This window comes from Aptenodytes patagonicus, chromosome 14 (assembly GCF_965638725.1).
Source record: "Aptenodytes patagonicus chromosome 14, bAptPat1.pri.cur, whole genome shotgun sequence".
Classification (NCBI taxonomy): domain Eukaryota; kingdom Metazoa; phylum Chordata; class Aves; order Sphenisciformes; family Spheniscidae; genus Aptenodytes; species Aptenodytes patagonicus.
Window position 1 is genome coordinate 1,114,608 of NC_134962.1, and position 14,716 is coordinate 1,129,323.

Below are 14,716 nucleotides of genomic sequence, written 5' to 3' on the forward strand. Positions count from 1 at the left end.
GGGGCCGCCGGGGCCTGGGCCGGAGCCGCGCCTGGCAGGGCCCGGGGGAACGGGGTGAGTGCGGGGGGGGGGGGAAAGGGGGGCGGCACCGGAGGAAGGGGGGTGAGGGGCGGCGTCACGGCGGCCCCCTCCTCTCGGCGGCGGGGTCCCCTCGGGGGAGAGGGGGGCGTGTGAGGAGGAGGAGGAGGAGGAGGGGGGGGGCGTAGGCCGGGCCCGCCTCTCCCCCTCCCTCCCCTCAGGGCTGCGCCATGGTAACGGGGGGGGGGGGGCGGCACGTGTGCTCCCCCTGGCACCGGCCCGGCCGCATCCACGGACCCTTCCCCGGGGCGGGGGCGGGGGGTGTCCCCGTTTCCCTCCCGGCGCAAACAGCGGAGCGGGTTGCAACCAGCACGGCCGCGCTCTGTCCTGGCGGCTCTGCAGCCACTTCGGGGCTGAGGGGGTGAAAAAAAGCGGGTTTTTGCAGCATAAATAAATCATCCCGGAGCCACGTTGGCGTTTGGGGTTTTCCCGGTGGTGCGGGGAAGGGGGTTTGGGCTTTTAAAATCCCGTCCGTTGTCATGTCAGGGAAGTGGAGGGCGAAAAAGGCGCTCGGTCAGATGGGAAAAGCATCCTACGGGAAAGGTGCAGCAGCTTTTCCCTGGGCTTTCAGAGTAAATGCAAACTTTACGCGGAGTTTTTCCAGAATCTGTAAGTGATCAAGTGGGGGAAACTGATACTGAGGCTTGAGCAGCTCAACTAGAAAAAATGAGCCTGTTCGGATGTAAAAACCTACATAGCTGGAAACGGCCAGAGTCACTCGCTGCAAGAAAATAATCGTTTTCATAGGGGAAATCGGGGAATCATAATGACATGGGAGTTGTGTGACTGTAGGAAAACTGTACAAAAAGGGTCAATGCGAGATGTGTAAGGAGGTAGGAGAGTGATTTTTACATCCAGATGTGGCATTGGCAAGGCTGGTACTGAAGTACTGTGTCTAGGTCTGGTATCCACTTTTTTCCCCTTTGTAATTAAAAAAAAAAAACAACCCAATATCGGAAAATGGCAGAGGATGTGGAAAAGGCACAAAGTGATCTGAGGTCCGGAAGCAGTGCCTTGCAGTCAGGCGTCGGAGCTGGACTCGGTTAGAACGCTGTAAGGAAAGTAGGGGGTGATTTTGTCACTCTGTGTGGGGACTTCGAAAGACCCGCTCCGAGGGGTGTTGCTGCAGCAGTTTAAGGTGTTGCGGTCACTGGTTGTCGTGTAGGAAAGTCAATAAAAGAGTGAGTGAACCCGTGCCCCGGACGGGACGGTGCCAGGTCTGACACTGCAGCTGGGATCGCTGCAGAAGCTGGGTTTGAGGCACGACACCGGGCTGAGGCTGAGTGCCCGGTGGATTCTAGCCTCTGCTTTCTGCCACGTAGCTGGTACCATCCGCCTGAGCCAGTTTCAGCTTTAACAACTTAAAATAGCTTAGCAAACCCGAGTGGGGGACTGATCTGTCTGGGGGAGGAAAAATGTAAAAAGAAGTGACTTTTCGGCTGGGTAAGTTCCTTCAGCCACACCAGCGTGCAGCTGTACAACAGCCGGGCCAGTGCAGCGCAGAAGCGGGTGGTGGGGACTGAGGGGGCACGGGAGTCCCTAGGTCAACTTCTCTGTCCCTGCAGGAAGAAAAGTGACAGTACTGGAGCAGCTCCTTAGCAAAGGCACAGCGGGACTCAGCAGGTAGAAGCCAAAGGACAGCCAAATACAAACCAGACGCAAGAGAGGCCCTTTAGAAAAGAGAAACCGCAGCTCCACAATCCAGGGGCTGGTCAGGCAGCCTGCCAGGCCCCGTGTCCCTGCCTCCCACTAATGCCGCACACCCACTCCGGCCAGATCAGCACAGCTTTGCCGTTGGTCCGGTCGGAGAACTCATCCAGGCTCCTTTTTATTTTTTCCTGATTATTTTTAACCTGGGCAGTTCCCCGATCTGGTTCCCAGCCTAGGTCACAAGGTTTTCCTGCGCAGCCGAGGAACGGTGCTCCGTGTCACAGGAGTGACTTCGAGGGGCAGAAACTGTGCAGAAATGCTGTATCATTGAACCACGCTTTGAGAAGGATTAAACACTGGGACAAACTGTCAAAGCAGGTGGCGGACTCTATCCCAGGGACTTTCTGTGAAGCCCAAGAGCTTTTTTGTACTATGTACCAATTCAGACGTACCTCATTGTTCTCTGTGCAGTGACAAGTGGCCGGAATCTCATACATAACGTACGATCCATCAGCTTATATGAGCTCTTCTAGCTTGAATTTGCACAAACCCGATGACTGTAGTAATGAAATATTTCATATAAGTTGGCAGCCAGTGGGAATCCAGCTCTCAGGTGGATCGTATTTTTTTCCAGCTCTGTGTTCACCCTGCCAGCCTCTTAGCCTCTGCAGAACTGAAGCAGAGGAAGATTCATCTGGTGATGGGGGTTTTCTGTAACCAACTTACCTGAGATTTCTGGACCTGCATGGGCTAGACGTATTTTTTCCAGCACTAGTACAAAACTTTCCAAGATAACCGGGTTTCCCAGTGCTGGTACAAAGGCTGTGACCTACAAGATGTTCTCTGAACAAGTGCAGGTGAGGTGTTTCCAGACAGCGGTGACTGTTTCTCTCTGGTGGGTACAGAGTTACAGGGAACAGGGAGCACCTTGGGAACGTTCTTTGGGAAATGTTACTAAGAAAACTAATTGAGTTTTTTAAAATGTAAATATGTAGATCAGGCAGAGAGCTTTGTATGTTGTTGACCTTCCACTGCTACTGTGTTTCACTGATACTACGCGAGACCCTGATCTTGTTTTTCCTTTCTTATTCCACAGCTGTCAGTGTCCTACCACATGCATTTAGACTTAGAAACAGACCCAGATAGGTAGAGTCCTTTTTCTTGCTAGAACCTTAAAATGTTACAGGACAGTTGATGAAATTTTACGATAATCAATTACAGAAATTATCATGTCTTAACTCATTTGTATTTGGGTTTCTGCTCTGAAGCCAATAGGTAGCTTATGCGCCTCACTATTAAAGACAGCAAAATTCAAACTCTGTCTTCTTTCAGGTAGCTTTGAAACTGGCACGGATGGCTGAGCTTGTTCAGAGGGAAAGCAGCAACTACCTGGCGAAAGTGGGAGAGACTCCCGGAACGCGTGCACGGCTCTGAAGCAGGAGGTAGAGAACATTTATCTTTTCCGGCACACGTCTCTTACAGGGGTGAAATATTCACAGTCTTAGAGACCTACAAAGGAAGACTTCTCGGAACTGCAGGACTCCTGCACCCTGAGGGGTAGGAGCAGCCGTCACAGCACGCTGGGTTGTACCAACGTGGCACCTCAGCAGTTCTAGTCCTTTATTGTTGTGCTCTGCCTGAGTACATTCAGCCCGCACAAAACTGAATTCCGTTCTTAATGGACGTTTCCAAACCTCATAGTGACACATTTTCTTGGAGTCGTCCCGTTTCCCGGTGTTTTCCATCCTGAGGGAACCACTCATGGTATTGTGAGTGATGGTGTAGTTACAGTTATTGTTGTTTCAGCTATTCATAACGTTCAGTGGTGCACTTTCTTAATGGGGGTTGGTTAGTTCCCTCGTAGTTGCACATCCTGCCCACAACTGGCACTCGTGTTGATGTGCAGGCAGGAAGTTCCTCCTTCTGAAGCAATCATGGAGTGAGAAAGAGCTTGAGGGTTTGATGCTATTTTAAGAAGAGTTTCTCAGGCAGCTAAATTCAGTGAAAGAGATCTTTTCTGAGGTTTTTATTTCAGCTAACCGTTTACCAGTTTAGGTGTTGGTAGAACCATATAAAAATGCAGTACTTTACCAACAAGACAGACACAACTCAAGAACAACCTGCTAAGAGAGATTAACGTACATTTTCATCAACATGAAAGCCAGCAGAGCATACAGGAGGTCTATTTTGTTGAACAGGAAACAGTTTGAGCTTCCATTATCGATGGATGAGAGCGTAAAAGAAAAAAAAAAATTAAAAATTGCTCATTACTGTAGAAAACTTGCTAATCCAGAGAGGCAGAATCTGCCCCACAGTAGAAAAGTGAAAATATTATGACTAATCACACCCTGAAGAGAAGCAGCATCTGTTGCCTTCCTGAAAAAGGTGTGATGTTGCTAATAATAGCGAGTTTTCTTCCCCAGCCCTGTTGACCCACGTGTGGTAATTCAGATTGGTTTGCTAGGAGATGGTCTTACTGGTGCACCAGGTTGGTAGCAGAGTGGATGAAGCAAAAAATACAAGAGAACCTTAGTTTCTCTGAGAAGCTCTAGAAGGGAATTCCGTGCAAGCAAAGATCAAGAGCAAGTGAGAACAGACTATGAGGAACATGGAAAAAAGGGGATGAGAAGTGATCCACAGAACAGACGGGGAAAGGTGAGGTATTTAGAGCTACAAAGAGACACCTCTCTACAATATTTCAGGAGAAAATGCATGTAACAAGTAACACTGCCTCTTAATAGTTGCAAAAATGTAATTCGGCGAAAGTTTAACATCATTTTATTCAGGTAACAGGGGTTAAGGGAGAAAAGAACGAAACGTATTCTGGAGATGGGAGTTTCCCATGTCTGCGAACACGCATCTTCACATGTTTATAATGCTTGTTGAATGCTCACACGTGTTTGTGTGCACAGGTGAAAGGTGCAGGGTCTTAACACCAACCCTTCTGTGATTTCAGATGAAGATGTTTTGCTATTAAAGCAGTTCGGTCACAGGGGGTTCCAACGGAAAACTGCACCGGGACAACATCACGGCAAGACGCCTGCAGGCTCAAGTTCTGCTTGACATGGCCATGTTCTACTAGACCTGCCATGACGGCATTTTTTCCCAGTGTTCCCAACTGGATTCAAGATGCAAAGCAGGAGGAGGAAGAGACAGGCTGGAAATTAGTCCCCAGACCAAGAGGTGAAGAGACCGAAAGTCAGGGAAAATGCCAATGTGAAATATCGGAGACCTCCTTCACTAATGTGGACAAGCTGAGAACTCACACACTTTCTCATACTGAGCAGAGACCATACAACTGCCCTCAGCTGCACTGTGGCAAAGCCTTTGCTTCTAAGTACAAGCTATATAGGTAGGTAACTGCTGAGTGCCTCTGCCGAACAATGCTGCCCTACCAGAAGAGAGGGGAAAACCCCTCCATCATGTTTTTTTGCTTGAATTTCTGAGAAGGTGGAGGAGGGGGAATGCCCTTGTTACCCTGCAAAGCAGTTGAGTGCCAGACGTTACCATACTTGGCATCTCTTTAAGCACCTTCCAGAGAACCTCAGCTAATATTTTATCCTGAGCTCAAGCTGTTTTCTGTTTTACTAAGGAGGAAATTGAAGCAGAAAGTGAAGTTCACAGATTAAAAAACAAAATGAAAAGCAAGAATAGCATTCGCATTTCATAAGCCCTACCTCTAACTTTAATCACAGGAATATTTCTATGGCAGCCATTGTTCTAGCATGGAGAAGTAGAGTTCCTATTTACATACTGAAATATAGCAGAGAATAATTAAGTGATATGATCACTAGGAACTTGAAACTAGGTGAACTACAGTGTCAGGGAGTGTAAGATACCGTGAAATCAATCCACAGTGGCTGTCAACAGACATTGCCACAGTCTGATGCCTCCTGATGAAATGAAGCCGTCTCACCAGCAGACAAGCATTTCTTGTCATAGACTACCAAGGTTTTCTTTGTCATTTCCCCCTTTGATAGCCTCAACAGAGAGAACAGGAGCTGAGTAGACGACTGAAGTATACCTGTGCGGAGGTGATGCGTTCTAGGGAGGACGGGCACTGCTGAGACAGACTCTGTAACTGTTGCTTGAAATGTTGTGCTGCTGTGCCTGGAGAGTCCCCGCTGCTCAGGCTGTCAGGGCAGCATCTTTTAGTGGCGGTAAAATGCCATCTGGGATTTTTGTGGCATAAAGCGTAGAACGCAAGGAAAATTTTGAAAAAGTAGCGTGTGTTCTCTTAGGGGTTGGACGCTAGTCTAAACTTTCCTGCTTTTCTCCCAAAAGGCATATGGCCACGCACTCTGCTCAGAAGCCTCATCAGTGTATGTACTGTGAGAAGATGTTTCACCGGAAAGATCACCTTCGCAACCACCTCCAGACCCACGATCCCAACAAGGAGGCCCTCCACTGTCCTGAGTGTGGCAAGAACTACAACACGAAACTCGGCTTCAGGCGACATCTGGCCATGCACGCAGCTGCCAGTGGTGATCTCAGCTGCAAAGTATGCCTCCAGACGTTTGAAAGTACCCAAGTCCTGCTGGAGCACCTCAAAGCTCATTCTAGACGGGCTTCTGGTGGAGCGAAGGAAAAGAAGCATCCGTGTGACCACTGTGATAGGCGCTTCTACACCCGGAAAGATGTGCGAAGACACTTGGTAGTGCACACGGGGCGGAAGGACTTCTTGTGCCAGTACTGTGCTCAGAGGTTTGGGAGGAAAGATCATCTGACCAGGCACATGAAGAAAAGCCACTCCCAGGAACTGCTGAAGATTAAGACAGAGCCAGTTGACATGCTGGGTCTCCTAAGCTGCAGCTCATCTGTCGCAGTGAAAGAAGAGCTGAGTCCCGTCCTGTGTATGGCATCCAGAGACATGCTAGGTGGTAAGAGCTTCCCTGGCATGTTGCCTGTGGGCATGTACAGCACACATCTCCAAACCATGCCAAGCTCAGGGATGCCCCATTCTTTGGTTCCTAATTCTCTTCCAATGGGAATGAGCTATCCTCTGGAGTCTTCTTCTCCCATCTCCTCCCCACCGCAACCTCCTCCAAAGTATCAGCTTGGATCTACCTCATATTTGCCTGAGAAACTACCCAAAGTAGAGGTGGACAGCTTTTTGTCAGACTTCCCTGGCAGCCTGTCTCTCTCATCTGGTGAGCCTCAGTCCTCTTCGCCTCAGCCACCCCCCCTGGATGAGGCTTTGCTTTCCAAGAGCCCTGCTAACCTTTCAGAGGCTCTCTGTGCTGCTAACATGGACTTTTCTCATCTTCTTGGCTTCCTCCCCCTAAATCTTCCTCCTTGCAATCCACCTGTATCATCGGGGGGATTGGTCATGGGCTACTCACAGGGGGAGACACAGCCACTGCTTACCACTTTGCAACATCAACCTCAAGAATCTCCTGGAGCTGGGGCCTCGCTGAACTTTGGGCCCCTTCATTCATTGCCCCCTGTCTTCACCTCCAGCTTGAGCACAACCACGCTGCCACGTTTCCACCAGGCATTCCAATAAGCTGAAAAATAGCACTGGAGAACAGATCTTTCAGTCACCCTTTTGTGGAGAGCCTTAAAAACGCACAACTCTTACTTCCCTTTAGGGTGTGAAAGCTTTGCAAAGCTGTTTCAGACAGGAGGTTTCTGATCTCTGGAGGGAGCACTTGTAGACCGGAACAGCAGATATCCCCATGCAAGTCCCAGTCCTGTACAGCGAAAAGATTTCAGCTAATAGACTGGATATATTTTATCTAATTTTTAATCTGTGAATCGGGAGCCGCGCTTAGCACTGACCTTCCCTGAGATCCCGGAGCTATGTTCTTCTTTGGGAAGGGACTGTCCCTGAGAAGGAGGTGAGACTCTTTCATCTTGGGCTAAACTTTCGAAGAGTCCAGCTTCCATTTCATGTTATCACACTGCAATTCTGGCAAAACAGCCAACACCTCCACACGGAGAAGGAGGAGAAGTCAGGATACCTGCTCTGTATGAAGCCAACGGGGAAGAGGCTGTCCTTCCCCACTACCTCTCATCCCATCACCTAATACAGCTTACTCCACCGAATACAGCTTACTCCAGTGTTAAGCAACAAGACCGTTTACGTAGTGAATTCAGAGATGTCACCTCATTCTTTGCAGAGCTGTTAGGTTAAACTCATCACAGTGAACATTGTTTACACAACACAAATCTGTTTCTGCCATTACAAAAATAGGAGGCACCAGAATACACTGGTTTTATATCTGGTGTAGCTAGAACACTGTTTACACAACGAAGTCAGGTTGCACTGATTTCTCTTCACTTATCATGTTCTTCCCCCATGGGGAAATACACTGCTTTTTGGACCACTGTAGGCGTGCATTTTGCCACTGTAGGCAGCAGCTTCCTGCGTTTTCTCTCTGGCTATCCACGTGTCAAGGGGATGGAGCAGCTCTCACAACTTAGCTTGTTTTTGTGGTGTATGGATAGAGCCCTTTTAAATATCTCCCACAGGCAAACAGATCGCGCATCTGTTCTGGAAACCAAAGCATGTGAAAAAGCTGGGTTAGGAGCTCGGGGCTGGCAGCATCGAGTACTGTCGTACCAGGCATGGATGAGCTCAGGCTGCAGGCGCCCGGCTCCGTAGGTTCCCTTGAGATGAGGAACAGAGTACGAGTTTCTAGGTGGTTTTTTTTTTACCACAACAGTTCAGTGAGGTCAGTGCCCTTTTGGCTTATCCATGAAGCAGTCTCAAGAGGTTATTTTTACCTCTATCCTAGGGTGATAACATCCAGGAATTGGGAGGAAATATCGGTCCCAGCTTCATGTATACTCTATTGGTGTATTTGAAGCATTTTTCCCAACACTAATAGTCCTAACGAACGCTGAGGGTTTGGGCCTGCAGTCACCCTTTCACTTAGGATTTGGTTCCACTGGCCTTTTTGTTCTCTCCTTCTCGAGCCTTGTCTCCTGAAGTTAAAGTCCTGCTTCCCCTGCTCCCTGCCTCGCCTCTTAAATTCTTCCATGGACTGTGTACCTACTGAGGGCAGAAGGGTTACACTGAAGTGGCAGCCAGCTGCTGATGTCATTTAGCATCTGTATCATCTCCTGCTCTCATTTTCCTGGGCCCTTGCACTGCAAATGGTAACACATGGAGGTCGATCTCACTATACGTTGGTGCATGTTTATGAATATAGACACGCGGATCTTCATACCTCGGCATGGAGGAACCATTGTAGGCCAATATAAACCAGGAAATCTGTCAATATTGTTCTCCGTAAATCTAGAAAATGCAAAATCTACCTCTACTCTGTTATCTCAGCTCCTTCAGTGAAGCCAGATGCTGTCCTCCCTCATCTCCCCAGAGCACGTCCATTTCAGTCAGTGCATATTACTTTCTGCCGAGCCATTGATCCCACAGCGTGACATTAGCCGTGCCTCGTTTGTTCATAGGCTTGCCCCCCTTCCATTTTACTCAAGAATTTTATTTTTAATTTAGTTTAGTAATTCTTCCCAGAATGACTGTTTAGTGATCCATTGATTCTTCAAAACATAGATCAGTTGTTTTAGGTTAGCCAGCAACGCTGCAAATAATACTTTTGTATCAAAATGTAATATAAGATTTATTTACCTCCTGTGGCCATGATCTCCCCGAGTTAAATGCAGTACTTCCTTTTCTCCACTGTAAAACGTTGCCTTTCGAAGTTCAACGAGTGCCTTCTTGTTCTCTAACATAGAAAAGGTAAATAGGGCATTTCAGCTAGTCTTCTATTTACCGTCATTGAATACCTCAGGCCTGTCTTCTATTGCTTTTCTCTTTGCAAATTAAAGAGTTTCACACTGTCATCAATTATATGCAAGCCTTATCCCTGCCTTCAGTTCAGAGGATTTTTAAATAAATAAATAGTCAGAACTGATTACTTACTGCAAGTGAGGATTATCAGATTTATGCAAAGCCATCATACACCACCTTCTGTTTCAGAACATTCAGCTTTCTTGCTTTTTGCCTGCATTGTACTCTGAACAGATGTCATCACTGGAATTCCTTTAGCAGTGGTAGCTAAACTTAGAGCCAGGCATCTTTTTCCTACCAGTAGTCTGTCAAAGAATAAATGGAATTCATTTTGCTATTATTTGCACGTGTGATTTGCTTTCCCCAGCTATTCTAACAAGCAGAATTGCAATAACATTTGTCAATGAAAGGGAAGTTTGAACCCGCAAAGGGAGCGTGTTCAGAGACGGCACGCTGGAGCCGATACCAGGTATTTGCACTGGAAAATGGATTCGAAGTTCCCGTGCCACAACAGAGCTTATAACCTGCAAGTATTTTGTCAGCCAGTCTAAAACTAATGAGGCTACTGCCATTTGAAATACTAAGTATGCAATTCACAGAACAAATTATTTCCTGAAGCTAGGTAGCGAGCAGCTTTTACCTGTTCATAAGACAAAACCTTTGAGCATCTAAGCTACACCACTTGGGAATCTAAGTTCATGAGGAAGTATGTACTGAGCTGTTACGAAAATCAGTAGAAGTCAGCTTAGACAAGCTCCCGCTAACGCAACTGTAGGTAAAACACAACAGCAAACTTGTCGCGCTGCGAGGATGGTAGCGGCGGCACAGCCTGGAAAACCGTTCTGTTGTTCACGTGCAGGACGTTTGTGCGTAAGGGAGTGGCAGCCATTATGCTGGTTAGGTGATACATAAAAAAGTTTCATCCCAGAAAGGTTTCTTGTTTTTTTGTTTTAAACCAAGGTTTAGGGACGTTTAAGTCAACATGCTACTTTCTCTCCCAAGATCGTTATTAACGTAGGGAATGGGAGACTGCAGGGAAGGATGGTGAATATGAAAGAGACCCATGGCATCAGTGTCCGTGAACACGGGACCGAGCATTACAGTTACATACAGGCATTCTTTGGCCGATCACCAAGGACCACGCGTTAGGGGCTCCAGGTACAGGAGACCGCTGCGAGTCAGCCAGGACAAATACGAATTAAACCACCTTGGGAGGCACAAAATGCTTTTGATGGAAGAGAGGAGTTTTTAAAGCAGTATTTTCAAAGAGGCTCAGTGAATACAGGAGCTAGGCTGGACTTTACACCGAGATAGGGCAGCGGAGAAGCGCTGAGATTTGAGTCAGTAAGCACCAGCTGTATGAGAGCAAGATGACTCGGAGGATGAACCAGTCAGAAGTGATGAAACTCCCCTGTAATAAACGTTATGCCAGTAGAAGTCTCACACTTTTATCCCATGAACAGAGTACAAGGCAGCCATTAAAGATGTAGAGCATTTTAAGTGCTAAATGAAGGACTTCTTCAGTGGGAGAGCCCTGTGAACCACCCCATTATGATGTCTTTATTCCAGGCACATCTGTATCGGAAAGGTGGCATCAGATTGAGCCCAAGAGGAGCAACTACAGCAGATAATTGGTCAGAAGGGTTTAGTTAAGTAAATAAATGTTTTAAAGTGTGGCTGACTTGGGGAGGGTTCAAGACCAATAGGAACAGTGCAGACAACGAAGATATAAAATCATAGAGCACAAGTCTGTGAAAGGACAGGACACGAACACGCCAGCGATTATAAATCAGACCCTAGATTCTCAAAAGGGCGAGGACATAATGTCCCGCTAGAAATAAGAATGATTCCAGCTCACTCGTTAGAAAATACATAAGCCATTTCCATGGCAGCAGAGGGTTAACTCACCTAGCCAGTCCTTCCCAGGCTCAGATTTCTAGAGCTGTGTGAAAGTCTGAAGGTCTTTTTCCCCATGGGATTACAGCTCGCTCAAAATCCATTTGCATGAAGGACCAACATGTTAACTTGCATTTGCTTCCACTGAATTTCACTTAACAGAATATCCACGTACAGCGTTTTGACAGACCCTGTTCAGCTGTCTCACAATAGTGCCTGCTCTTTAGCCTCCGTGTTGAAAAATGTTGTCACTTCAATGGGAATCCCTTTTTTCCCTCCGGTAGATGGATGATTTCAGTACTTTTGTTGGGAGCTCAGCTCTTTGTTCTTTAATTCCTTCCTTGCTGACAGGTGAATAGCAGCTGCTTGGAAGATTTCCTGCAGTTCACTGAAAAATCCCCATTTCCTTTCTCTACCAGTGCATCACCTTTGCTATCTGGAAAGAATAACCCCGCAGAGGCATTTTCTACTGCCTGCAATTAAAATTTTTACAAAGAAATCTTCAAAGATGCTCTCCCCATCACCCTACCTTCTTGCTTATCCTCTCTAATCCTGGTTACTCGGGCTCACTGAATTCTCCCTCGGGTGCCTATTTTCAGTTAATTGCCTGCCCAAGCCCTGTAGATATTCTGCCACCGAAGAGTGAAGTGGATGAATGGCTCGAAGAGAACCACTTCATTAAAACTTCACGGGTTTCCATCTTTATCCAAAATTTACTTCTTTTTCATAACTTACGTCTTGCGTTTTTCCCAATTCTTGGAGATGGGAAATCTGAAGCTCTGAATACAATCCTGCCCGACACCCGCCTGGTTGGAGAAGGCAGTTTGGTTTGGCCTGGTCTGCTGGACCAGGACTCGGGAAACCTGGACTCTGTTTTCACCCCTTTCGCCGACCCTGGCACCTCTCAACCTTTCTGTGCCCAGCAGGCCACAGCAATACCAAGCCTCCCTTGCGGAGCAGCTGAAACCTGCCCGGGGAAACATGCCATTACTACTGACACAGCTCCCTCACGGGACTGCTGTTTCCCATTCCTCACCTGTCTGCCCTACCACCACCACGGCCCCGGTGTCAGTAGACTCCTCTCGGGTTCTGCTGTCCCTGCCGCACAATCGATGCGCACTCGCGTCGGGCTCACCTCCATGCTATTCTCCCCACCCCGGGACGTACTCACTTCATTCCGGTGGATAACCGGGATCCTTCAGGAATCCTTCCGCGTGTTTCAGGCATTCTGTAGCTCCAGATAAGGAGTTTTCTCCCAGAGCACTTCCTCAGCAGGCTCCCGTGTGATCTGCACCCGGAGCCATCTCCACACGGTTACACAGACCACTCGCCACCAAATGCTTCAGACTGCCACAGAAACGGGTCAAGCAAAAGTTGAACTGGTGATCAGAAAACAATACCCAGAAAACAGATTGTATTCTGCTTCTCGCAAACCTACGCCACAACATTAGCTTCGCTTTCCTATCAAAAGTACATTTTATTTCTTACGCGCACAGGTAGGCTTGCAGGAAGAGACTGAAGCATCTTCCTCGCTGCGTGCTCGTAGTTGAAGCTAGGTCTGCAGTAGTCCTTCCCGCCAGTGCCTAGATATCGGCACGCACAAAGAACGTACGTGACGTGGAGGTAGCTTCTCTGTATTGGGAGATCACAGCGACGAGGAAAGTTAAAGGCATTGGGGAAGATGAAGAATAGGGAATTTGGAATATTTTTTTTTTTAATTACTATGAAATAGGTCAGCTCTTCATTCTCGGTTGGGGGAACAATCCACGTGAAAGGATCTTGTTAAAAAACAACCGTCCCTCATTTTAACACCTATCTTCACCTTCATTCTCACCATCTATTTCGCATACCGTGTCTTTCTTTGAAACTACTATGCAAGCGGACAACCAGCTCTAACACAGAACGTACTGAGACGGTAAGGGACAGCTCTGCGTGAAGCCTGCAGGACAGGAACGGCTACAGCATCTGTCGCTCAGCACACGGGTCCTGGCTGGTTGAGCATCCAGGTGAACAGATCACGTACCTGCCCCATTTTCCTCTGCAGTTCAGTGTCTTGCACTTGAAGGTAACGCATAAGCTTCCGCTTATGGAACTCACCAGCACACCCTGCTTCAAGATGCGACTGAAAATGGCGCACAAGCCCACGCACCCGAGCGGAGAGCTGGCCTTGGGAATGGGCAGATTCCCTAACTTCTGCTGGAAGCCTGTCTCGAGTTTATGACTTCTCCTTGCTCGACTGAGTGCCTCAGCCTTGACTGTTGTTGGGTTTTCCCCCCCTCTAATGATCCCTAATATCTAGAAACTATTTTTGGAAAGGTTGTTTTGTAACATTTCTACCATTATTTTCCTTAAATGAGGATATTGAACAAAAAACTAGAGATGTCTGCCTTCGAGGTGGTCTGACAACTGGGTGGTTGCGAGAGGGACGGCAGAGGGAACCTGTGGAAGCCATGAGGACTCACCCCTGGGAGCAGTCGAGCTCCCAAACTGCTGCTGGAGGAAAAGCTACTGAGCGGCCTTTGCAGCCAAGAGTCACGCTGAGAACCCTCTCCCGGGCAGGGCTGCCCCGGCACGAGCTCCGCCGTCCGTCGCAGGCTGCAGGAGCGGCTGACCGGAGGGCAGTATTTGATCCGGAGCCGGCAAACATCCCGTTGTAAGGGAAAGGGTTTGGGCTTTCTCAGCCCTGGGAGCCGATGGGAGAGATGCGGCGTCTCTCACTGGGGCTGCAATTCAGTCGGTCTCTTCTTGTGCTGGATCTCGACAGGCCCCGTGCCTGACCTCCCTTCCTGCGGCTACGGCTGCCGAAGCCAGAAGCTTCCCATTGTTAAAGCGCAACTGTTTTTCTAAAAGCAAACTTTCTAGCACTTTTACACACAGTGAATAACCTCTCAATGGAGTATTTTGGGGGCTGTAAACAAGGTTTTTAAATTGTAAAAATATTAAGTGCCATTAGGAAATGTGCGGTTTATCACTAAAATTAGCTCTTTCATTGTCTTGCAAAATGAAGTTCAAATTGAAAGCATTTTTTATAATGAAGTTGTTTATTAAAAGCATTTGAATTATCTGCCCTGGGCATCTTCTTGGAGGGGAAGGGGGTTTTTGGTTGGTTTGTTTTTAAGTACAGACTCACTCATAAGGCAAGTCGAAGACCCAGTTCCCTACATGAATCCACACAGACGTTTTAAGTTTCTTTCAAGCAAAGAATCAGACCTGAAAAAGGACACGGCACCCTGCTGGGGATGTAGCGATGGCTGATACCATTATCTCCCGTCCAGGAGAATAACGTTTGTTAGACAGAAAGTTCTGGTGACTCGGTTTCACTAAAATTACCAGCCCGCG

At 47.8% G+C, this 14,716-nt stretch overlaps 1 protein-coding gene across 2 annotated transcripts; it reads left to right on the forward strand.

Moving 5' to 3' along the window:
• Positions 1-9: 9 nt before the first annotated feature.
• On the forward strand, positions 10-14,441 carry PLAGL2 (PLAG1 like zinc finger 2). 2 transcript variants are annotated; one of them, XM_076351877.1, is made up of 4 exons: positions 10-54; positions 3,061-3,170; positions 4,685-5,080; positions 6,013-14,441. In XM_076351877.1, exons 3-4 carry the CDS (start codon positions 4,818-4,820, stop codon positions 7,232-7,234), a joined length of 1,485 nt encoding a protein of 494 aa, XP_076207992.1. In that variant the 5' UTR covers positions 10-54; positions 3,061-3,170; positions 4,685-4,817; the 3' UTR covers positions 7,235-14,441. The 2 variants fall into 2 exon arrangements, with proteins under 2 accessions (XP_076207992.1, XP_076207993.1); XM_076351878.1 differs by lacking the exon at positions 10-54 and adding an exon at positions 2,539-2,585.
• Positions 14,442-14,716: the final 275 nt, after the last annotated feature.

Coding starts and splice junctions, on each gene's coding strand:
- PLAGL2 (XM_076351877.1), top strand. CDS start 4,818: ATGACGGCATTTTTTCCCAGTGTTCCCAACTGGATTCAAGATGCAAAG. Junction 5,081..6,012: donor TCTAAGTACAAGCTATATAG/GTAGGTAACTGC, acceptor TTCTCCCAAAAG/GCATATGGCCACGCACTCTG.